This window comes from Nesoenas mayeri, assembly GCF_963082525.1.
Source record: "Nesoenas mayeri genome assembly, chromosome: 3".
Lineage (NCBI taxonomy): Eukaryota > Metazoa > Chordata > Aves > Columbiformes > Columbidae > Nesoenas > Nesoenas mayeri.
Window position 1 is genome coordinate 88519920 of NC_137544.1, and position 26622 is coordinate 88546541.

A 26622-nucleotide genomic window follows, 5' to 3' on the forward strand; every position below is an offset into this window, starting at 1 on the left:
TTTAGCAGGTGGGTTGGACTAGATGATCTGCAGAGGTCCCTTCCAACCCCAACCAAAGGTCAACTCTTCCTCAGAAGAAAGGAGAGAGAGTTTTGTTTGTTTGTTTGTTTGTTTTTCAATACATAGCATTAATCAAAACCTAAACAATATAGCCTTTGAAATGTGGAAAGACTGCTCAGCAAGTGCTCCCATTCAGTCCAAAACTCCGTGTTCATGTGCAGATAGTTCCTTGCAGAAGGCTGGGGCTCATCTCTGAGATAGCTTCCCTGGGTTGTGCAGCCCAGAAGTAAGTTTGTGAGACCGAAGTTGAAATGTCATTCCTTAAAAATAATTGAAGTTCTTTACCATAAATATGGAGACAGTAAAACTGCCAAGTGTAGTACATATTAATCAATGTTTCCCATTAAATGTCTCTCAGAAGCAGAAACAGTTCAGATCCACGCTTGCATTTAGGCTATGAGCAGCCTGATGTTTACTACCCTTTCAATGCATGCTGCCATGTTACACAAGACAGCCAGACAAGTACTTACTGTTGGAGCAGAAAAATACTTTTGTATTTGCATTCCTCCAGCATTCTAAAGTGTCTCAAGGAACATAGTTTCTGGTAAGGCCAGTCTGCATCTGAATGAATAGATTCAAGTGTGCCCATGAACATTACCTAGAACTGGGATGCAATAGTCCGTAGGGGTAAGTGGTTAGAACATTCTCTGATGTGAAAACCTGTGCTAACTAACACTCCCTCAAATAATTTGAAGGCACTATTTAACAATTACAATTTTGTAGAAACTATTCCCTTTAGGCAGTTTGCATGAAACTAAGGGGTTGTATTCTAAGTTCCTGTAGCAGTTTACTACCACAAAGGCTGATTCCATGCCTGATAACTGGAGTGCCCAGGAATATTATCTGGTGAGTCTAATTTACTGCTGCAGACATAGCCACAGTCTAGAGTAGCCACTGTGAACACAAAGAACTGATCTGAGGCGAGTTTTCTTTTTATTTACTGTGAAGTCCTGGGACCAGAAATACTGTTCTTGTCATCTATTCAGGATAGTTCTCTTCTATCATTCAGTTACTGACTTGGGGATAGAGAACCTTACAATGACTTCTGAAAAACAAGGCAATTGCTTTCAGATGGTTGATGAAAATTCTTAGGTCCATGGACAAGTGTCAGTGATAGTTCTGACCAACATAAACTGAAGGTCTGTGCTCAAAATCTTAATGTATATTACAGAGTTTTGTGGCCTAATATGTACTCCTTTTATGCAGTTTATAGTAAAACTACATATCAACTTTGTATCTACAATGCTTCAACTATTTACATTTTATTTGTAACTACTAGTTGTGACATTTTTGTACATTGCTGGTTTTGTTCAGTAAACAAATCCATTGTCTTTATCTTTTTCACATGACAGATTGCCATAAAGTTCACAAATGAACCACCCCAAGGTGTACGTGCCAGTTTGAAAAGAACATTTTCTAGAATTAATCAAGATCTGTTAGATGTTAGCAATATGCCTATGTGGAAACCTTTGCTTTACACTGTAGCTTTCCTGCATTCTACAGTTCAGGTATTTCTTATAAAGTTTGCAAATAGTGTTATATATATGGAGTCACTTTAACAAAGGTTCCTGACAATACACATTCTGATATTTATTGTAGCATCATGTTGCAGGGCTGAAGCTTTAATTTCTATAATTTGTAATTCAAAGTTCTTTATTCTCTTAGCTGTTTTATAATTCTTTTCACAGTTTTCATACTATAGGCATTTAGAATGGAGATTTTTCTAATCTAATTTTAGCCATCCAAAAGTTAGTCATTCAGTGTGAGGGAAATAGCTCTCTCTGTGGTCAATAGCAATAGATAAGCACCTTGAAATATAAAATCATCTTATCTGTCTTAGATGCCTCTCTATAACAGAATGAATAACGTTCTGGATATATATCACTCTTTCTGTCCACCGATTTTAAAGGCAATCCAGATGCCTAGTTAGAGTAGTTGTCTGCTTTCTAGCTGGCTAAAATAAAATTCTATCACTTAGGCTCTTGTTTTTATCTTATTTTTATCTGTGTCATTGTGTTTTCTACATTAATTCCAATGGGAGCACAACATCTGCACTTTGGATTTTAAAGATGTATGTTTTAAGATCACCACAAATACCAAAATTTTGAGCTCTCTATAATATATGTTCTTTTCAGCAGGGATATCAAAATAGTTCTAAAATGCAATTTAAGCCTTAGGGTCTATTGAGCTGCCTGTATTTCCAGTGTAGCAAAGACGGCGAAAGAGAGACAATTTGTTGAGGTCTCTATTAAGATGCAATATTCTGTATTATTTTCTTCCTTCTACCTTTTTACAAACAGTGAGAAATTTGTTCTATGTACTGCCTCAGGATTTTATTGTTCTTGTGGAACTAGAATATCTAAGCTTATTCAACCATCAGCACTTTAAAAAATATTATAGCTATTAACCTGTTCAGAAATTTTATTTATGGATTGCCAATCAGCAGGCAATATATACATTGCCTGGCTTTTAAACTGACCAATTCCTAATAACCTTTGGTGACAAGATTGGTATGATTAAGATGACTTAAGAAGTAATTCAAAGACTTTGGCAGAAACCTATTACCCATTACTTTCTGCAGGAAATTATTGGTTAATGCTATCTCATCTGCTTATAAACAATACCTGACTTTGAAAAAATAAAATGTGGTTAGTTTTTTTTTTTTTAAATTTCTGGTTCTTTTAAAATATTGTCGCTAAGGTACTTAAATGTTATTTAACTAGATGTCAAAGACATCAGTCATTGTTGACCTGGTAATTTAAACTCTAAAAAATATGTTATCACTTTGTTGATTTTAGCATTTCAGTATTACACTGTTAATTTATTTAATAAATTTCAGCAATTTAATTCTTAAGTTCTTGGAATAATTTATTCTAAGTTCTGAAAAAAAAATCATTGAGCAGTGTAACTGAGGTGATTAAAATAAAGTGTTGAGAAATCTAATAGTGGTGGACTTTAAAAATGTTTGGCCTGAAGATTATATTATCTCAGTTTTATAGTAAAATATTTTTCTATTCCTGCAAATGTTATAATTTTACTTTCAAATATGTATGCAATAATAAATTTGAATAATGTGGTGGCAGCCTTAGAATAAAGTTGTAAACTTTTAACAACATATGTTAAAACAATACAGTGAAACAGTAAGAAAAAAGGGGTAACCTAGAAGCCTTTGGATAACAGAGTATTAATACAGGAGCTTGAAAAATTGAAACTATCATTAGAAGACTTCATATGCAGAAAAAAAATGAAAAACTGTAGAATTCAGAATTATTGTGTGTGTTCTAAAAATGCAGAGATTTGGTAATTCTTTAAATTAATTAATATAAAAATCTGATCATTACACAGACATGAGACATTACAAACCTGTGGCTGATACATTGATTAGTAAAGGTAGCAAAAAATGATTTTGTTGTTTTTTCTATAAATGTTTATCACTCATGCTGTAACCTAACAATAAACTTCAGTTTTTACTGATGTATATGAGGCACACAGCTGTTTCTTAGGCTAGCTTTCTTATTCAGTTCAATTGTTTACTCTACTGTTGTTATTATTATTGACCTTTATTAATGAAACAAAATCATATGTTGTTTCATAAACATGTTTGGTTTTAATTATATTCTTAAGGAACGACGCAAGTTTGGGCCTTTGGGTTGGAATATTCCCTATGAATTTAACTCATCAGACTTTCAAGCCAGTGTCCAGTTTATACAAAATCACTTAGATGACTGTGACATCAAGAAGGTGAATACTAATATTTGCATACAGTATATTTAATTTCTTTGTACAGCATCTGTAATTGTTTTTTTGTCTTCATGTTGCTATTTATAATATTTTATTCATTGCTATTCTTTCAGTGCAGCTTCTAATGTTCAAAGTTTCATACTCTCTTTAAGACAGCCAAGCTGAAATATTGTGTGGGCTATCATCCATATAAAAATATGTAATAGTTAAGAACTTCAGAATTTGATCTTGTTCTTTTCAGTACTATATCTAAAATGTTATAACGTCTATACAATAAGTTATTTGGAAAGGGAGCTAAAAAATTTGACAGAGCCAATCAAACTTCTCTATGGCTGCCATTTGGTCTTCTACTGTTTCTCAGGGAATGATGTAATACAACATCCATTCCTTGTAAAGCTCACTTTGTCAATAAAGAAAGATGAGAAACTGGGGAGTGGGGAAGACCCAACTCTACAATAAAATTATAGAGCTTTTCAGCTTACATTTCAGAGCCTTATGAGCTTAAGATGATATTGAAATTACATCCTGGATACCACCTTCTTAAGTGTTATAACTACAGTATTTTATTTACTTGCATCCAGGGGATATCATGGAACACAGTACGCTACATGATTGGAGAGGTACAATATGGAGGACGAGTCACAGATGACTTTGATAAGCGTCTTCTTAATTGCTTTGCAAGGGTGAGAGACCTTGAAAATACAGTTATTTGTCATTTTTATTGGCAGCTGCAACATAGAAATCAGAAGACATCCTTTCTGCTGAATATACACTTCTTCACCAGTTTATAAGACTCTTCAGAGTAAAATGAATTTTTCAAAACATCATTCTTTGGCAGTGAGGTCCTTCCCTTTGCTTTCTCTTTAGTGAGGACCAGAAACTATTATAAAGATTTAGCTGGAACTCAAACTTAGAAGACATAGCTTTTAATGATTTACTCATGTATTCAAGTAAAATTAGATGTAGTAGCTAAAACAAGAAACTTTATCCTCCAAGAATAAAAATGAGATTTAAAAAACTCCGAGTAGCAAAGTAATTGTGTTTTTTTTTTCTCTGGATTTTTCACAGGTATGGTTTAATGAAAAGATCTTTGACAGCAATTTCTGTTTTCACACTGGATATAAAATTCCAGTGTGCAAAACTCTGGACCAGTATTTTGAATACATCCAGTCACTCCCTGCCATGGACAGCCCAGAGGTCTTTGGTCTCCATCCTAATGCAGATATTACGTAAGTAGGTCTTAACATATTGAAAACAAAGACCCTTTTGTTTAGTACTTGAAAACAAATCCCTATGAAATGCTTAAGTAGAGTATATTTTTAATAGGAAATCTAGGATTCATGTGAATTTCACTATTGAAGTAGAACACTTGATGTGTATGTACATGATTATGAACGCAGTATCTTCAGCTACATTTTATATCTTCTTTTAAAGCTGTTGGAATTCTTATTCTCATGGGTTTAGGATTTTTTTTTTCAAGTTGAAAGCATTGTAAAACTTTTATATGAACACAAGATACAAGGTTCTATACAGTTCAAATAGAGAAAGTTTCTAATTTTTGCCTTGTGTTCCAAGTAGTATATTATTTTTTGTGTACACCTGCTAAATGATTCTCTGGATTACAGCACACCTTGGAGGTAACTACACTTTTGTTGCCATCAGTCTTGCTATTCCCATTATTTAAAAAAGGCTTTTCAACTTCACCAAGTACTAAGTCCATTATTTTTTACTTAGTTCACTTTTCATTCCAAATAATGTATGCAACAGCTTAGCTTTGATTTCTTTCTAAGGTTATATGCTCTGTGAAAGGATATGAATCATCATCATATTTTTTTCACTGAAGTTCTTAATAATTCTGCCACAAATTATTGCATTTTCTTAACGTCCACACATATTGTTTCTTAACATATCTTTTTGTATTTTTAAACAAAACAAATGTTATTCAAATTCCCAACTGTTGTGGCAATGTAGTATCTTCTAAAACTTTCAGTCAAAACTATACTGTCCCACAATTTTACAGTCTCAAATTTGAGAGGCTGATGACAGATCAAAAGCCCGGTGTTCTAAGCATGCTGTGAGAACAGTATATGGTTTTATTGTCAACTCTGCCTAGCATTTACCATTGTAAATATATAAGCTGAAGAGTCTAAGGGTATATTCTGTTTCAAGTTATTCTTTGATACTTGCAAGACTTCCAGAACTAACTGAAGAAGGGCCAAGATTTAAGAGAGAACTAAACAAAGTCCTAAAGAGAGACATGCTTCAGGTCCAAAATTAGGCTTGTAGGAGGGCTTAATTTGTAGGAGAAAATGAGACTAGGAGTGTTGGGGGAGCTTTAGTGAGTAGGAACAGCTCTTTAATTTCTCTCCAGTACCGACTTTTTCTTCCACTTGGTACATCAATATATTCCTCCTAGTGCAGTCCTTTTCCTGGAGATTTTCCTTTGTAGGTATTTCTTTAGAGTTTGGAAACAATGTTCAACAGCTTCATGCTTCTTTTCCATGTTTTATCACAGTCTGTTATAGGCAACTGCGCTCATGTACTGTCTATCTGAATTTCATCTTTGACACACAAACTAAATGGATTAGCATCCTACACAATACCATAAAAAGTAGCATTCAAATTCTCCTTAAAAATGTCCTATCAAGTCATCTCAGAGTGAGCAGAAGGCAAACTGCTAGAATTGGAACCCTGAAACAGCAAAGACCTCTCCATATTACTATTACTGAGGACAAGAAAGAACTTACCTCCCATTGGTTTAGTGGAACAGTTTTCTAGTTCAGCCAAAAGCTCGAAGCATTGGTTCCCATTGTAAGACTTCACTGAATGTCTATACTTCCATCTACTTGGGATTGACACCTGAAATCATTGTGACTGATTTTAACTTGCTATGTGAACGATAGGCTCTATGGCAACATAGTCAACAGGTACCTGAGCAAGCAAGGACTTTTCTGAGAATCTTCTGTTAATATCCCTTCTCCAACTGGTTCCATATTGAGGCCTTAAATCTAACTGAATGTTTGTAAAGATACTGCAAACTTTTTTTAAGCAACTGAAGACAGTGCAGAATTTCCCATTATCTCCTGGTGAATGTGATGTTTTGAATACCACGCTGCAACAGATATTGCTGTTTTCTACACAAAGCTTAGGTAATGCTTCTGTCAAACTGCACTCATTCTTAGTTTTAACTTCCACTGCTGAAAATTCCTGATGGCAGACTCCACTATTTTTTCTTATGACACAATTTGCTTTGCAATACTGCTTCAGGGAAATACAATATAAACAGGTATAAAATACTTTATCTCCCCTACTTACCTTTAGGCAGAATTGACACTGTAAATGAGATTCATTTGATGTTGCTTTAGCATTGGTTTTGGTTACCCAAGACTTCCTTTAATGTAATGGAGAAAAACAGATCCTTGTAAAGTGCAATTCCTCTGATCTCAAAGCAAATATCTAAAACACATGAGCTGAATCATGCTTCTTTGCACTATCTGTAAGGACAATCTAGACAAATAGCTGTCATGTAGCCATCTACACTTAGATGTCTAAATGTGGTCAGGAACACCCCATCATGTATATGTGATTTTCTTCCCAGGAACATGGTATTTTCTCTACAAAGCTCAGCAATACTTTTTTTTTTTTTTTCATTATTATTTGCATCTGTACTTCAACATTTTATTTGCAACATAAAGTAAAGTCAGGTTTTCCAAAGCCCAGAAAATTTTTGTTTCAGCATGTATTTGATAATCATTGTGTCGCACTGTTAGGTGAATGAAATTTCTTTTTTCTATTTTCTCCCCACTGCCCTGCTGGAATATTATTTTAAATTATGTACACATTTAGTTGCATATTTTTCTATTTTCTATTTTTTTTTAATAATAAAACTCTTCTTGTTCAAACTGCTATCGTTATTCATGTTTGCTTCTTATTACAAGATTCAGATGATAATGTCTCCTCTTCAGAAGATTTCTAGCTTGTGCAATTGAAGAAAGGAATATTACTTACCTTTGATTCTACTCCTTTGATGTTATTTTTCAAAAACTGTTCTCTGCTTTTCCCCAAAGTTTGCATATTAGCCTTATTTTTTAAATGGTTTCTACTTTTGTTTAGATTTTGACAAAAACTATTAATTTTTACAATTCTATACTATTCTATGATTTAATTGATGTAATAATCATGGGACCTATTCCTTCTGCATAGAAAAGTCTGACAGCAGTATTGGAAGAATATGACTTTCAGTGTGAAAAGGAAGGTTCAAATCTCTTCTGTCACTAGTTGATAGATCAGTGAGACACTGAGTAAGGGTTACAACCACCAGTATGTCATCCAAATTAGGAATGAAGTCATGGGTCCAAGAGAAATTTCATTTTTTCCAGCTTTTCTGTTCATATGTGGTCTTAAATTATTCTTTAAGTGGGGCCATAAATGAAAAAAATGTGGAGAGTTTTGCCAAACAAAATTCCCACCATTCCTACATTCAGAAGCAGAAATTGTATCCTCTGAGAAGCAAACTGCCAGTATGGTTTATAGTCTTTGTAATTGCATTCACAAACACTTTATGTTAAAATGCTGCAGTATTTAGCTTCTGTAGTCTTAAGATGCTAGCTCCAAAGCTACGATGCTTCAGGACTTCACATGTTCTATCCTGTGGCACAATCCTTGATTTCTTTTGTTATATAATTATGTGTGACAAAATAATAGAAGGAGATGGGTGTCATATGAAGGTGAAAAATAAAACTGACATGCAGTTGAGTCAGTATAAATTTATGTTCTGAGTCAGACTCAGGATGTATGTTCCTCATGTAGCTGATTCCATAACATAAAAGTAGGCAATGCCAGCACTGCTGTACCAACACATACACTGTTACATTTTCTTTCTTAGTGCCTCTCATAGCTCTATACCACTACATAGCATTATAAAAAAAAGTACTACTGTAATTCTGCTTGTGTTGAAGGGCTAACATGGTCTACTAGATCTTACCATCAAATGCCATGTGAATTTAATTCACTTCTTTGTATTGAGTCAGAACATAAATTTACATTAGCACTGCCCATGCTGTACTATGGAATAGAAAGTTTTAATTTCCAGTGCTGTAAATCTAGCAGCTTTTATCATTAATCCTGAAACACCTCAAGGCAGAATTAATTTACTGTTTAATAAAAGGGCAGCTTGCAGAGTTATGCCTCCACCTTTTCCTTCTTCTGCATTCCACTTTTAAGAGGGAAATATTCTTCCTTGTTTAAAAACTTGTTGCTTCTTCCCAACAAATAGCTGTTTAGTAGTTCAGGCACATGCCATTTTCTTCCCTTTCCTTAGAATCCCTGGAAATCATGATAGGTTTTTCTGCCACCTCACATTCTCAAAGGTTGAGAAGCAGCTTGTGGAACTCCTTCTTAGCCTTGAGTTAATGGAAGAGTAACTGTGTAACAGGGTATGTAAAGGGAAGTTCACATTTTTCACAACCATGGAAAGCCACATGTTGTTCCCTATCCATGTGTTCAGCTTGGTGCAGGATGCCAAGGAAGACAATTTCTTTTGGGAGTTTTGATTTAACCTGGTGATACAGTACATTTTTTTCTCAACTTTAAATCTGTGTATTCCACAAAGTATCCTTTTAACTATTAAAAAAACGCTTCTGTAACTTATAACATTTTTTATCCTTTCAGATACCAACGTAATACAGCAGCTGAAGTTCTAGATACTATTACCAACATTCAGCCTAAAGAAAGTGGTGGAGGATCTGGAGAAACTCGTGAAACGATTGTTTATCGTTTAGCTGAAGACATGCTAGAGAAACTTCCTCCAGATTACTTACCCCATGAGGCAAGCTAATCTTACTTGTTTTCTTACTGTTCTGTCTGTTGAGTTTTCATGTAAGACATTCCAGAAAATAAAACCTCAACTGTAAAGAAAGATTGTATAACTAGTAGCATATTCAAGCAAGGAACCAACATCTTTATCACTATCAGCATGAATCAATGTGAGGCATTTTTATGTAAAATCGAGACATCTAACAATTTATCATGTGGATATGTCATGGAGACTATGCTTGGACTTCCAAAGCTGCATGTGATAACACAGAAAAAAAATCAGTCTTGACTTTTTGTGACAGCAGTCTCCTGGGCCTTCTGGGTAAAGTACTATTCTAGCAAAATCATGAATAATTGTGTAGCATCATACAAAACAAAACCACCCCCTGCTCCCCCTCAAAGAAAGCCTCACACAAAACCAAAAAAACCCCACAACCACCAAAACCCAATCCAAACAAACAAAAAACAAACACACACCAAAACCAAACCAAACCAAACCAAAACAAACACAACAAAACCACAACCAACCAAAACAACCTCAACAACAAAAACCTGCAACAGTTTTAAGGGGATAAATGTTAGTTGAATAATGTGAAGTACAATTCTACTATTTACTTTTCTGAACACAAGAAAGTCAAGCTGTCATATATGTAAATATTTCAACATTTCAGATTGAAATAAATTCCTTCTTCTGTGCTCCTATATTTTAGGTAAAAGATCGTTTATATAAAATGGGGCATCTTAACTCTATGAATATTTTTCTTCGGCAAGAAATTGACCGAATGCAAAAGGTGATCACAGTAGTCCGCACCACTTTGAATGATCTTAAATTAGCCATAGAAGGAACTATTGTTATGAGTGAGGCAAGTAAAAGCATATTTACTACGTATGGAATACTTTATTTTAAACTATTACCTTGATTGCTTTAGTTCACGTATTATAATTTCATTCCTTCAGAATCTGAGAGATGCACTTGATAATATGTATGATGCTCGAATTCCTTATGCATGGAAAAGAATATCTTGGGATTCTTCAACACTTGGCTTCTGGTTTACTGATCTTTTGGAAAGAAATAGTCAATTTTCTACTTGGATATTTGAAGGAAGACCAAATGTGTTTTGGATGACTGGATTCTTTAATCCACAAGGTATGGGTAGTGAAAGGACTTGAATAATAATGTATTTAATAATAATGTAATGGTTTTTACTACATATCTAATATTACACCTAGTAAAAATGTTCTCTTCGCTGTCCAAATATGTCATAGAAGCTACAACAACAAATGGGATTCAAAAAAGTCATTAGATAAAGTCATGGGAAACATGTCCAATGACAGCAATAAACATAATTGTTCAGACTTCACCTTCGAGTTGGGAGGTCCCAAAGCTCCAGATTGTCTGAATCTGGGAGAACATAAAAGGGAAATGATTTATGTGCCATTTTGCCTGTTGTAATATTATGTCACTCAGGATCTGCCTTTGTCTCTGTCACAGACAGGATGCTTGTACAGTCTTTTAGTCTGACCCATAAACACAGAAAACACGTAGTTAACAAATAAAATGTTTTATCTTGTTGACATATTGTAGCATGATATGACACAGGTTCTAAAGAAAATATACTTAATTTTAATGATACAGTTTTTAAAGAAAATATGATTTTACTGTGGTTTCAAATTCTTTAATCATTTCAAACTCTAAGTTTTATGGAAGATGTTTCATCTAGAGTGATATCATATTTATATGCGGTACAGTAGCAACAGAAAGAAATTTTTTACAGTAAGAACAATCATTCACTGAAACAACCTCCCCAGGGGCATGGTAGGGTCCCCATTACTGGAGGTTTTCAAGATGCAGTTGGACAGGGTGCTACGTAACCTCAGCTAAGCAATCTTTCCCTTGAAAGTTTAGACCAGGTAGTCTTTCAAGGTCACTTCCAACCTGGGCTGTTATGTGGTTCTTTGAACACACTACTACACCACAATTTATAGCAGTTATCTGTCTTTCACAGAGGTCATCAAACTGTAGTTTTCACAGTGTTTCAATTTCACACATTATTTAATGAACAGTTTGTGCAAATTAATCAAATATATACTGCAAAGTATAAGTAAACATTATCTATCATCTTATCTGTTATAGCTTGATATATTTATCGTTTTATTGGAAAGAGGAAGAAAACCAAAATGTAACCATCTTCATGAGTAACAAAACCTGTTACATTACTAGATGCATGTTCATAGGAGAATCTCATGCAAAATTCTCATGAGAATCTTCTCCCATGTAACAACTATGAGGTGGTGTTTGGGTTTTTCAGTGTGCTTTTTTTGATTTCATTGTGTTTTTGTTTGTTTGTTGGAGGATTAACCTCTGAAATCCTTGAATATTTTCTGAGTTATCTTCCATTTCTGATGCTTCTGTTCTTACTGGCCTTTCCATGACAAGGACTGTAAAAAGTACTAATATCAGAGTAGTTTTTTGGAGTTGCTTTCAGAAACAGTTGAGGTGCCTGGAGCACATCCAGATTATCATTAAGAGATGGTGTATATATATATATATATATATATGTATATATATATATATAATTCCATTTGTATAATAAATGGCACAGCTGGTAAGCATACTGATCTCTGGTGATTCAAGAGCTGTACTCATGGAGGTGTAAAAGAAGAAAATGGACCAGATTCTTTTGACCAAAGAAACTATTTAGCCTAATGGCAAACAAACCTGAGACACAGATGGTCTTGAACTTGATGATTGCTTCAACCTCTGTGTTCAAAAAAAATAGTCCTACAGATGGAGAAAGGAGTCTGCTCAGTGCAAAAATTGTGTTATGGCTGTGGGTATGTAAGTATAGTTACTGTATTCATAATACTGCTCACCAGGAAATTCTGAGTAAATTAAATGATGCAGTAAAGTTTAAAAATTGACTGGTGTGAGGCAAATCAGAAACTGAAATGCCCCGTGCTGCCATTGCAGGAAAATATAGACTGTTTGCACTGGTGAATCAAGCTCTAAATTTATCATAGCATTGGCAAAACATAACAAGGTTAAAACAAGAGGAATGTATTTTATCAGTTTAGTGGAAACATCTATTTATAGTACTATGAATTATCACCAATAATTATATTCAAACCTGTTGTGATTTTTTAGCAATTATCAATATTTCTCTCCTATAAATTATCGTTATTAAGGGAGAATGTGTGTTAGTGGTGGTGCGATATTCCATTCAGTAGATATGGCACTTGGAATGGACAGGCTTATGAAACCCCAAATATAATACTATCAAGATATACTTAATTCTTAGCAAACTTTGGATGCCTAGATCACATTGTTTTGTTTTTATAAGAATATATAGTATTTGAGAAATTAATATATGCTCTTTTCAAGTGCTACATTAATTCTTTTTACATCACATATGAACATTTTAGCTGTGACAAATATCTGAGCTTCTAATTTGCTTTGTCCTAATTATCATGTTAAACCACTTCTTAAATCCTGACATGCTGTCTTCTACTGCATACCATGTACTTTCATGATTCACCCCCTGGTTCGTCAGTATTTTATTCAGTGGTTTCACCTCCTCGTAGATACTTGGCAGCCCACAATATGCTTCTTGTCTTTTCCTTTATGCCCTATCGAGAAGGAACTGATGCCATTTCACCTTTAGGTCTTTACAGTAATCACTCTTAAGCATACGGGTCTCTATTGATAACTTTTCTCTCTTTGCCCCACTGCTTCTGACAACTCCAAGTAGTTTTTTTGCCTGGTACCATAAAATAGCAGCTACTGATTTTTTTTGGTGACTGCATTGTCACCTTCTGAGACACTTATACAGAAGCAACCAGTTATTTGCTAAAATTGTTTCATTTTTGTAGCTTTTCCCCTTATAACCTATCCAAATCTCTTTGCTGCCCAGTTACGTGCCATCTTGTGCTTATACTATTCAGCCCTTTACCTCTCAAACCTTTATTGCAAACCTCTGTAAAGTCTGTTCAAAACAATACTCAAAAAATCACTTAACTTGCTGCTTGTGTCATCCTCTACCTTCATTTCTGTCTAGGACTCCTTTTCCTTCACTAACAAAAGAAATTTTTCATCTTTCATAGGCACTGCCTTGTCTAGATCCCTCCTACTCATAGTTATTTCTATTATCACACTCAGATATGCCCTTTCTGTTTTCCATCATCTTTAAATACAAATATGCTGTGGATCCTGTAGTTGATTGCCTAATGATAATTTTTAAATTGGTATCCTGAGCAAACGTTTGTTAACTGAGTAATTCAGTAAATATAAATATAAATATAAATATAAATATAAATAGAAATAGAAATAGAAATAGAAATAGAAATAGAAATAGAAATAGAAATAGAAATAGAAATAGAAATATATATTTTATGCATACTATTTTCTATGCCATTTTAAAAATGCATTCTATGCCACTTTTGTCATTAGTTCTTACTTTGGCCTGAAAGCAAAGCTTTTTATTATTAGTCAAGGTGCTTATTTTCAATAGAGCTCTGAATATCCGTCCATAACATTCAGCACAGAACCATGCAGATAACCGAGCAAGACTTTTTTTGTGATGTGAGATATATACTAAGTCTCTGGCTTAATTTCTCAAGGATTCCTCACAGCAATGAGACAAGAAGCAACTCGAGCACATAAAGGCTGGGCTTTAGATACAGTTACAGTACATAATGAAGTGCTAAAGCAAAACAAAGAAGAAATCACAGCACCTCCTTCTGTATGTATGACATGCAAAGATGTTTCAGTATTAATTTTGATATTTAATTAATATTGTGTATCATTCAGTCATTTTGTATTTCTAAAGGAGAAAGTTACTGTTGTCTTTACATCATTGGTTTTGCTCAGCATAGGAGATTAATAACAATAAACAAGAAGATTTTTAAAAAATCTTGCCGCTAGAAAAATATTTTATTAAATGAATCATTTCATTGTACCACTTCTTGATTTTTGGAATTTGTAGTAAACTTGAGATGAAATTGTGAAGTGTATGGGCTTTATTAAACAACTTTTATTGCCATACATCTTGGTGGCATTATCTTCTGAAAAAGGATGATTTTATCGTTTCAAATTAAATAGTTTGAAAAGATTCAATGTCAGATATTTTTTCGCTATAAAATGTATATTCCTTTTAATGTTTTAAGCTAATTACTGATTTTACAAAACAGATGCCTTATTTTGTGTGATCTACCTACTTACTCTCCACACAGGAAGGAGTATATATCTATGGGCTCTACTTGGAAGGTGCAGGCTGGGACAGACGAAACAGCAGACTCATTGAATCTACACCAAAGATTCTTTTTGTCCAGCTGCCTGTGGTGCATATATTTGCTGTTAATACAACCGGTCCCAAGGATCCCAAGCTGTATGTTTGTCCTCTTTACAAGAAGCCTGGGAGGACAGATCTGAGCTATGTTACAGTGATCTATTTAAAGACAGTAGCACCTCCAGACCGCTGGATATTGAGAGGAGTGGCTCTCCTGTGTGACATCAAGTAAACTGTTTTTCACACTGTAACAGAAGCAGAACATATTGCACATGTCACCAATTACCTGTGTCAATCTTCTATTGCTTTTTATTTGATGACCATTCGTCATTATACTAGAGCTTTCAGTCTTGGCTTAATTGATTATTTTCTCTGCTTACAGTAAATTCATTTTGTCTTGGCTATTTGGTGACAGTTTTAAAGTAAAGTTTTAAAAACAAGTTCACTGGTTATAGTCTTTGATGTTTCCATTACTTTAAAATGAAATACTTGCTTTAATAATATAATTAATGTAAAATGAAATGTTATTAAACATTAAAAGATAAAAACTGGGCTTTTTCACATTCTTTCTCCTATACAGATTTTAGGTTGTGTTTCAGTGACATATGATGAAAACAGAAGACAATAGAGAACATAACAAAATTTAAGCTCTTCCAGATGCAGGTTTTAAAGTATTCTTGGATTCTGCATGATACATACATTATTTTATTTGACTCTACAGGAAACTTTATATTTAAGACAGAAAAGTATATTTGATCTGTACTTTTTGTTGGGGCTTCTCAGGGTTCACTTGTTATACTATATAGACTAAGCAAAACTACACGAGGAATGTTTGTGTCTGGAATATCTGAAAGAGACCTTCTCTGACCAGTTTAGCTGTATGAGAACATAACTGCCGAACTAGAACACTACCAAATACTTAATATGGATGGTTTTGTAATTAAAATAGAGAACCAGATTATTCACAATTACAATTATTTTCCTGCATCTCATCTTAGCTCTAGAATATAGGCTGGAATATTTGAAGTGGCTATCACAGCATTATTCCGTGATAAACCTGATGAACATCCATGAATTTTCCAGACAAATCTGTGCATGTAATATTAAACAAGATGTGCAGTCTACACTGTCTCTTTAATAATCTGCATAAAATTTGTTCTTGCTTCAGCTAACCTTTATTTGGCAACACAGATTTTCACTCAGAACTCATGACTGGATTACGTTCTTCCTATTGCAGTTTAAGAGTGATCAAATGCAGCTTCTGTGGCAAACCACTTGATGAAGTCCTGGGGCATCTGATGGAATGGCAAAAGGCTCTTCTTGAGTTATAATCCTATGGCTGTCTGTTGGAGGTCACCCTCCCAGGAAGGCTGTAGCATATAGCTAATAATAATACATAGATACAAAATGATGAGCAGTGTAACAAAAAGTTACACTGAAACTCGTGGGTCGAGATGAAGACAGTTTAATAAGCAAAGCTGCACACACAATCAAAACAAATTAAGGAATTTGTTTACTGCTTCCCACTGGCAGGCAGACGTTCTTCCCAATTCCTCGGAAGAAGGGCTTGAGCATACATAATGATTACTCGGGAAGACAGATGCAATAAGCACAACTATCCCCCTTCCTCCTTCTTTCCCCAAGCCTTTGGTGCTGAACATGACATCATAGGGTATGGAATATCCCTTTGGGTGATTTGGGTGAGCTGTCCTGGCTTTTTCCCCTTGCATGGTCTTGCCCACTCCATCTACTCACTGCACAGACAGAGGGGGAAAAAGTTCATGTCCAAAAATCAGCACAACAACTATAGTGTATTCAGTCCTAAAGTTTTTTGCCTGGTCTGGCTTTTCAGCTTAATTACAATGGGGAAACAGTGTGTAACCCCGTGAATGCCACAGGTGAAAGATGTGCACTGTCACATTTACAAGTAAAAGTCTATGTGGGAAAATACCAGGGAAGGTGCAGATTATTAATGTGCTGAGTTCTATAACTTATGCCAAAGAGGATTTTATTCTCCATCCTGTATTATATTGAGAATAGAGATTAATAGGGTATTGTTATCTCAGCTATTTCACATATTGCATCAGATTCTTGAGAACATCTCTTTCTGGTGTTCGTCAGAGTCCAATCACTATTTGTCATCTCTGAGCTTTTCTGGGTAGTTTTTTTTTCATTCTGTTTGTTCAATACCATGCATTAGCTCATTACTTCCAGATTACAATGTATGTTAATTTACACATAGCTTTCCAGTTAAAGGAAATGATCTGTGTTTTGTGACAGCAACAATCCACTTCCCATTCAGAAGGCTCCTTTTTTGTCTTTGCTTTAAGAACATTTACTGTCCTAGTCATATGTGGGATAGTAAACTCTTACACTTAATTTGTGACAGCCAGCTCTCACTAAACATCTAACAAGGTGCAGTTAATTACTTGAATCACCACAAATTTTTCCTCCCAGCTGACATAATCTATAGGAATTCAAGAACTTTCAGTCCCAGGAATGCTCTATACATCCAAGATATTGTAACAACCATTGAAATTCCTAAATTAACTCTAACAATTTTTTTTTTCAAGTTTTTGAACAAGTTACTTCTTGAATCTTTTCATGCTAATTTACCATTCAAGATACTGCTGTTCAGGTTGGCAGACAGTATTGTGGTCTTGTCAGCAAAACACGAATATTTAACATATGATCAAAAAAACCCAAATACTTGAAATATGACACTTGTCTCTGTGAAATCAAGGTCCTAACTCATGAAGCTCTGTGTTTGAGAATGAACAGAACATGTCTGGCATTAGCTTAGAGGGTGTACCTATATTCTGTGTTATTCTTTCATCGCTCAGTGGAGCTGTCAGAGGTAAGTTCAAGCAGGTGAGACAATGCAAAACATACACTTTTCTGCTGCTCTAGAGTGGAAGCATTAATTGGAAGTCATACATTTGGCACTATGTCAAGATACTTCACTTTTCACAGAAGTGGTTGTTTTTAGGTGAAGTTTCATGAGAATTCTGGAGCGCGGCTGTAGGATGAGCTTTTATATTACGATGGATAGAGTTAAGAAAAACTGTGTAAAAGAGCTTGCAAATGTGGGGGCAAAGAGATTTGTTTTCTGCTCAGGCTGCTAAATTTCACAAAACCACTGACTGGAGCTTGTTCCAAGAAGGTAACATTTCAGCTAAACTTTAACTTAAAAGATTTGTTAATTCCGTGGAATAATTTTCTTCATCTACACCTTTTTTTTTTTCTCACCCCTCTAGATTCTGGTTGGTTTTAACTAAAATTTGTTCAGCAGAGATTCAGAGTATTAATTTTCTAGGTGGAATATTTTATGGAAAGACCCACAGTTTTCTTGTTTAGTAATCTCATTCACTGACTATATACAATCTTAATTCATTACTTTTTGACCGTCTGGAAGAACATTTGGCAGCAGCACGTAAGTATAATTGTGTTGACATAAGTACTGAAAATCAAATGTGTAGAAAGTGCAAACTGTAGTTTTAAGTATACTGATGTTTCTGCTGTTTTTTTTAATATTGGACTGTAATTGCGCAGCTATGAAAAGTCTCTTGATGAGATTTCTTCAGAAGCCTCTACTATTATTTATACTCCTAGGTAGACAGCACACATACCACACTGGACCTTGTCAGAGGTGACACCTGTACCTGCGTCACACAAGCAAGGTATTCCTGAGGCAAGTCTAGTTGCATAAAAGCCAGAAGAGATGCATTTTCCGGTGATTAATACTGCTCTAAGAGCATAAAGGAACATGCACAGATTAAGTCGCAGAAATTCAGGAAAACTTCCTCTTCTGTTTTTTGTTGTTGTTGTTGTCTGGTTGTTTTTTTGTTTGTTTGTTTTTTAACTTAGCAGCAGCCCACTATAAAGGTCAAATGTAGAAACAGACTTTGGAAACAGAAATACCACATGATTCTTACATAGCAAAGATTAGGATGGGGAAATAAGACTATACTTTCCATTCCTTGAAATAAACAACTGCTAACATGCATGACTTATTTTTATGCCTCTTTGTCTCCATCACAATTTCTAATTTATTAGATATAAATATATGCTAATGAGGTCCTTGGGTATATCTGAACAGTCTCTTGACTTACTGAATCAACTACTTAATGAATGAATGACTCAACTAAGGTATTACTTAGTTAGATGACAAGCAACTAATGTATGTCTAGGAACACAAGACCCGAGTTATCCAGCTTCCACTATCTTCACATTCCCAAATGTCTCAAAGGATTAGTGGTTGTGTTCTGCCAGTTTTTTGGGACTTTAACTTAATCCTTATCTTGCTGATAGACCTACTATTCGGCTTATATTTTTGTATTTTTATTATTAATCAAGATATTCTTCAGACCATTCATGTGAAGTTCAATCTTCAGCAAAATTATTTTATCATTTTTCATAACTACTCACCCAAAATTTATCTTTAATGTCATTTTCAACATTTACCTTAATTAACATATAGTCATCAGTATTTTTCCCCAAAGCCTCATTCAGGTCTAGGGAAATGTGATTCCACCCCCTGGATTTTAAGAAAATTTTACCTTTTTATCTTTCTAGAACAAAATGATACATCTGAAGTTAAAGCAGGTCCTCTCTGACCCCTTGCCTTTCCTCCCACCCCTGCCCCAACTCCTGGACTTCCCTTGTGGATCTGCAACTTCTACTATCTTACATTATCAACAGGTTGACTCGTCCCATTCACCTCATGTTTCATTTTTCCAAAACAATCTTGGCAGCACGTCTTAACAGATAAACTGTCTGCAGCTTCCTGCATATATTCACTAATCAGTAATTCCTGTAACCAGGGTTTATATTTGATATTCAGATTAGTCAGGTGGTTGTTTGAGAGGTTAGCTAATTAAAACTCCTAATATCCATTTCTCAAAGTCTGCAAGCTAATCACCAAAGCAGGATTTCTGTGAACAAATAATCAAAGGCTGAATGACTATTATTTGCCTTACAGACACAGTAATTCGGAGAATCGCGTTAAACAGATTGTCCTTCCTTGCAGCTTCAGATGACTTTTAAGCATGCTGCTGTATAGCGATGGAAATTAATGATGGTTTGGGTCACCCTTTTTGGGGGGGAAATATTTATGATGCCTCAAAAGACACTGTGATTAACAGTTTGTGATCTCCCTCTCACTGGGCACATCAGCACAAAAAGTAAAATTGCTGTAATGTAAATGACCATGTAAATGGAATGGATTTAACCTGCATATTTACAATCTAGAGAATCTCATCCAAACAGTACCCTCCTCTTGCTCTCTTTAGTCATAGCCATGATAGCACACAGGAAACCCATGAAACAGGTTCCTCATCTCATTCATTCAGGGAATGTTTTTTGATTAAAAATGCTAGATTTATAAAGTATCACCGCTTTCTCAAGAGACACATCCTGTCCCTCTTCCAAGGGATATTTTTCTCAAAAACCCAACAGATGCTGCAGACAAGCCACTAAATGCTTGTCTCAGCATTTGGGAACCCTTTTGCTGAGGGAATCCAGGTCCTTCCTACAAGGCATCCAGCAGAAAAGTAGGCAGAAATAATCTCTTTGGAAAAGACCAGCATTATGATCATTGCTCAAGACATATATCAAATTCTACAAGGCAGTTTTCACTATCACGGTTTCACTCGGTGAGAATATATTGAATTGAATGATTTCCAAATTATTTCCTCACCAAAAAAAAAGAAAAAAAAAAAAAGAAAAAAAAAAAAAAAGAGGGAGATACAAGACTAACGTACTAATGTTTCAGTCAATTTTACTTAATGAAGAATAATTTGACTTTACTCTTTCCTTCCTTTGTTCTGCGATTCATAGCTTCTGACTTTCTTCTTGTGAAAAATGAGGAAAGAAATTGGATGCTTTACTGAGTATTTCTTACCATCATTTCCTTTGTGCTAGCATCTTTGCATTTTGTTCATCCTAGATGACTTCTATAGTCCCAAATACAATTCTTAACAAAGCATTATTGAACAGGAGATTTTTAATTAGGAAATTTGAATTAGGAGTCAGGGATTGTGGTAAGATATTCAAATCATAATAAAGTTGTTTCCTATTCTTTTACATGACTGCAAACAACCTTTACATTTCTATACTTCTAAGATTTTAAAATATGGAATATCTGGATCAGAGTCATAAATTACTCAACACATGGCCATATGAATCATTTAACATTTTATGGAAAAGATTTAAAACAGTTTATTCTTTATAAGACAGAGAATGTAAGCTTTGTGTTGAAATTAAATACCTATCTAAATAATTCTCTTCATACAATCATTACATGGAATAAATTCCATGAGGCAGCCAGACCCCAAAAGTAAACAGAGCTATTTCAGCTCATTATGTAGTTCACACAACTTTAGTTAAAAGAAAATTGCACTCATTTCTTTGTTGTCATCCAGAAATGTATAGGCCAAGGTGTACAAGCCATACTATGTGACAGCTGAAAAATGGAGCTGTCCGTTTTGCTTAGGCACTACTCGTTCTTTCTGTATATTAAGATACAACCAGGTCATTACATCTGCCACTGCAAAGTAGCAACAATTTAGCTTCATTCATCCTGAGTCTGCATCTACAATACTATGTTATAGATAACTGGGTGATTTCAACCCCTGCGCTCCATCCCTGCATAGCTACAAAGACATTTCATGTACTGGGCACATTCTCCTACATGTGAGCATGTAACTTAAGTAGCAGAACAATTAGCATTTATAAGCACTAAACTAAAAATAATGATATTATTGAGCAACCTGGTCTAGTGGAAGTTGTCCCTGTCCATGTCAGAGGCTTGGAACTGGATGATCTTTAATGTCCATTCCAACCCAAACCATTCTATGATTCTGTGAGATTTAAAGCATAGATGTGTACTATGGCCAGGAACCAGAAGAAATTATCCTGCTTCTTAATGAACATTTAAAAGTTTTGTACATTAATCCAGCATACAACTATTTGCCGCAGCCACATTCTGATATAAAATACTTTAAGATAATTTTGAATATTACTAAGATGATTAAATTACCCACTCCCCAAAGTACAGGTTTCAAGGTACAATTCAGATGATTTAGTTTCTACAAAGATATTGAAGGATATGTATCTCAAAGACAAGATGATATCCATTCTAAACACCAATGTGCTTGAAATCACAGTTGTAGTTTATGTATTTCTAACTCTCATTAGCATAATACTACTCAGAGCTACCTATTTTTTTTTGTTCCATGAAGCCTACAGAAGGCTTTAGCTTAAATGAACTTTTACTTCAGTTAAGCAGGTATCTATACAAATTAAAATTCTGCAAACACCATCCACGTTCAATGTTTCAACACTAAAATTCTTCTGCTTCATTTCCTAAATACATAGTTCAAATTTATAAGTGATATATTTGAATAACTTCATAAGTGATGGGCCTCAGCTCAGATACTTTAAATATTATTGAGCTTGGAAAGATCTTTACTGACAGTTCCTCCTGGCTTTGTGAAGAAAAAAAAAAATGAGCCAAAGTGTATTCACTGCTGCAGCACACTAGAGTTAGAAAACACACAAGTAAATAGCTAAGAGCCTTTCAGGCAGAGGGGCAACTCTTACTCAGCCACTGTACAGGGTGGCAACTCACTGCATTTTTCAAATAAATCCTGAGTTTAGGTAAAACACTTCACTCTCAAAATCTCTGCAACCCTGTACCCTGCAACTTCAAATATACAAGGTAGAGAAGAATAAAATTTCCCAAATCTCAGCAACACTGTGCCCTACAACTTCAAATATACATATACAAGATAGAAAGGAACGAAATCTCACTAAGAGTTTAGATCTATTTGCACTGCGGTTGTTTCCAAGAATTGTATGTCTCTATCCCACAGAGAAACTTATTATAAAATATAATGTTTATAAAAGCGAATAATTACTGATCACGGAGAAGAGCAAAGTGCATAACTTGCACTGAAAACAGACAAAATTCTTTAGGATACTGCCAAAGGCAGCTTAGGAAAACATCAGTCACTCAGCAAATGTCACAGCAGAAACACACAGTTTTGCCATGAAACAGATTTTGATCTTTAGAAAGTTTCAGAGACAAAGCATTTGGTCTCATGTGGGACTGGGATGTTACTTTCACAGTATCACAGTATCACAGTATGTTTGGGATTGGAAGGGACCTTTGGCTCACTTTGGCTCATACTTTCTGCATACATGAGGCCTGTGGTCATAGTTTTAAGGCAGCGGAGCCTGAACCCTTTGCGAAGGCGTTGTCTCTCATCAGGAGGTTATTAAAAGAGACACTGAATTTTTCAAAATGCAGGTTTGCCTTCAAAATATAGTAAATTGCATTAATAATGCTCAATGGTCATAGGATTATACAATAATCCCTATGTTGCAGTGTAACTGCAAGGTAGCTTCATCTTAATACATCTGGGAGGTTTGCTCCAGCCTAGGGATAAAGGAATAAGAGAGAAGTTACTAAGTCCTGCATTTTAAATAGCATTTTCAGTTCTTCAGCTACAGAAAAAAGACGTGTTTGCCTCAACAAACACTATTCCTAATTGAACAAAGCTTACTCAACTTATTGCATTGCATTTTTCAAACAGAAAAGACCCAGCTCCTTTCAAATTTGGATAGCATCATTTTAATGCTTCGCTTGGCTGTTTTCAAACTGTTCTTTTCTTACATTAACACTGATAAAAGATCAAGTTAAATTTTAGTATTAATAAAACCATGAATAAATATTACAAAAATCCAGCAGACCCAGGCTTTATAGACAACATTCATCAGTATTTCTCCTTCAAAAAGATTGTAATTTATTGGACAAATACCTTTCCATCTCTAGGAAAATGACCTCTCTTTTATTATCGTGATCTAACTCAACAGGATTTGTTCAGTCTTCTGAAATTTGATAATAGCCTCTTGATGGGCACAATGAAAATAGGCCTGTTCAGAGCTTACTCTGATCCATTTCTTTTCCCCTCCAAAAACATTAACATAGATAACACTACGATATGATGCCATCGTACCTTAAAAGTTACCTTTGATTATTTCTGGAACACAGAATTATTCCAAAGTAATACCTCTGCTTCTGAAGTGATATATGTCACCCTCATAGCCCTGATAAGGTACTTAACAGAGACATGAGTCTGTTCAGCTCTTGAGAAAGCAGCTGCCCCCCTGCTACACACAAGTGCTGGCAGGCACCTTGGGAACAGAAATCCCACCTAGAAAACTTAATTTAAAAGCCTGATGAAGAAACAATAGAAAGCAGCAGAGATTTGCCTGTGAAATAGGTGCACCCTGCTAAGGCTGGTGGCGCTGTGCAGGTGGAAGAGGTTTCTTTCTCTTTACGTAAAGGTTCCTCTTGCCTGGCTCAAAGGAAGCTGGAGGAGCTTTTGCTCAGTTGCCTGGTGGTTTTGTTGGTTTACCGAAAGCAGATGTAACACTCAGGGTCTTCAGGTGCCAAGAGGTAAGGCCAGCCCATAGGTACTTCCAAATGGGATCAAGTGTTGGGCTTCAAGTAAAAGATGCTTGTGAGGTATAAGCAGGCTAGAGCCGGGGCTTCTCTTAGCCCTTCAGGAGAGTCAAACCACACAAAACAGTTAACAGTAAACTGTTATTTTTCCTAGTCATGTTTCTATTATAAGTAGTCTGCTATTGCAGATGCTTTCTGGTTGCTTCCTTCACGGATGTGTGATAACTCCACATAACAGAAATGTAGTTTTTTACAGAAGTTTCTTAGATCTATGTGTAATTTGTCTTAGTGCGCGCACACAGTAAAATACAGGCTCAGGCAAAATAAGTAGGCTTTTCCTTGTCTCATTATCTTCATACCTTTGAAGCAAACATTGGTTATGGTTTAATTCTTTTAAATCTGATTTCTCTAAAAATCACAGTCTTTCCATTGTTCCAGGTGATATTGCTGAGGCTGAACATGCATTTTCAATTAGATCTTTATTTTTCATTCCTTCTAACAGCTCCCTAAGTCTTCATCAATGTCTGCAGCAGAGACCTTTTTCTATACAAAGAGTATTTATCCTACTGGAATAGTAAAAAATAGCAATGCAAGAAACATCATCTGATGCAGATATTAGGGGTTTCAACTAACTTGGGGTCTTCAGGAATCATCTCTTTTAGCAACTCAAAATGTATGTTTATTCTCTCCTCTCTGGAAGTAATTTTTTTTTCCTTCAGTCTTTGTTTTCTTTTGCTTCAGAAAAGTTGAAGGAAGTATCTTATCGGCCTTCAGTCAACCAAACCATTGTGGCAAATTTTTTCTGCCTGGAGTTAGCTGTTGAGATGTAACTGCTGTTGCGGCAATTCATACACTGAAGAATTTCATGATCTCACAGCATTGATGCTCTGACTAGTTACATTGCCAAAGCATCAACCTAATGCTGTATCTGAAATTAATATACAACATTAATATTTAAGTTATTAACTTCTTTATATTCCAGTAGTATCTAACAGACCAATGTGAAATCTTTACCCCAGTTCAGTTTTGATATTTCCTTCTAGATCTGGTAGGTTCTGTATGCTTTCTCCTTCCAGATTCTGGTGTATAATCTCACCCAATACACATGATTTATTGAGGGTTTAGTTTTACTAGTCAGTGCAAAGTGAATAAGTAAGCACAATAATATAAATCTAGTCCAAAACAAATTCAGAGGATCCTTTTGCTAGGCAAATAAGATTACTAAATCTTCCAATTTGACACATCACCCTACTGCTTGGACTGACCCGTGCCCTGGCTTTAATTTAGAAACCAAGCTCTAATCTGACGTGCAGCTCTGCAAATTCATGTTACAAATGGATAATTGCATTTACTGTTACTAAAAACTAATAAAACGTGGACGTCACGAAGAGCACAAAGGCCACCAAGATTCTCAAGCCTGGACAAAGTCAGACTAAAACAAAAGAAGTTGAAGAGGTGGGGGTCAGGATGGCAAACGACTTTTCTCGGCTTTTCTTCCTTTTTGCTTCCCCTCCCCGAAACAGTTCTTCGCGCTGACGACACCAGCACCCAGCGCGTCCGCCCCGCACACCGCGGAGCGACCCCCGGAGCCCCAGCACCGCCGGCCGCCGCGGGGCCGGGCCGGGCCGCACCGCATCGCACCTGGGCCTGCCCCGTCCCCGCCTCCGCCGCCGCTACAAAAGCGGCCGCCGGGGCGCCCGCCGCCGCGCTTCTGTCCCCTGCCGCGGAGCCTCCGCGGGAGCCGGAGCCTCGCTGGGCCCCCGCGCATGGGGGGCTGCCCCGGACATGCCCTTCTCCCCGCCGGCGGCGCCGCTCGGCTTCGCCGTCCTGCTGCTGGCCGCCGCGGGAAGGTCCCTCCCCGTCAGGCGGGTGAGTGCTACGGACGTACCGGTACCCCCGCCGCTGCCCGGCCCGGCGTCCCGAGGTTATTTCCCCCTCCCGTCAGCGCTGGGGCGGGGGCTGCTCTCCGCCGCGGTTTTCCGCGCCCCGCCGCGGAGCGGGAGGCGGGTGCGGGGGAACTGCAGGTGCTCCTCGAGGACCAGCTGGAAGTTAAATCCGTTACTTTTTGGGTGCTCGCGTCGACACTTGCAGCAGAACAAGCGGCCACCGGGGACGCGGGATTGCGGCGCGGGGACGTTCCGCGCGTGGGCCCCGCTGCGAGTTTGGGTTTGGGGCGAGCGAAGGGGGGAAAGAAGCGGAGACGCCGGCACTGCGAGGACGTTGCCCTCGAGGTAACGCTCCCTCCCCGCCACG

At 36.2% G+C, this 26622-nt stretch overlaps 2 protein-coding genes across 2 annotated transcripts in view; both read left to right on the forward strand.

Annotated features, from left to right (window-relative positions):
- The window catches only part of DNAH8 (dynein axonemal heavy chain 8), a gene marked incomplete at its 3' end in the record, with an annotated part of 133193 nt that extends 118061 nt beyond the window's left edge, over positions 1-15132 (forward strand). The window contains exons 80-88 of the mRNA XM_080341459.1: positions 1413-1568; positions 3685-3801; positions 4383-4484; positions 4870-5030; positions 9472-9628; positions 10326-10478; positions 10573-10762; positions 14233-14354; positions 14845-15132. Of these exons, the coding sequence (XP_080197585.1) occupies positions 1413-1568; positions 3685-3801; positions 4383-4484; positions 4870-5030; positions 9472-9628; positions 10326-10478; positions 10573-10762; positions 14233-14354; positions 14845-15132 (1446 nt within the window). The remainder of the gene's footprint in view (positions 1-1412; positions 1569-3684; positions 3802-4382; positions 4485-4869; positions 5031-9471; positions 9629-10325; positions 10479-10572; positions 10763-14232; positions 14355-14844) is intronic.
- An 11022-nt stretch (positions 15133-26154) lies between these two features.
- Positions 26155-26622, forward strand: part of GLP1R (glucagon like peptide 1 receptor) — a gene marked incomplete at both ends in the record, with an annotated part of 88342 nt that continues 87874 nt past the window's right edge. The window contains one exon of the mRNA XM_080342037.1: positions 26155-26238. Within this exon, the coding sequence (XP_080198163.1) occupies positions 26155-26238 (84 nt within the window). The remainder of the gene's footprint in view (positions 26239-26622) is intronic.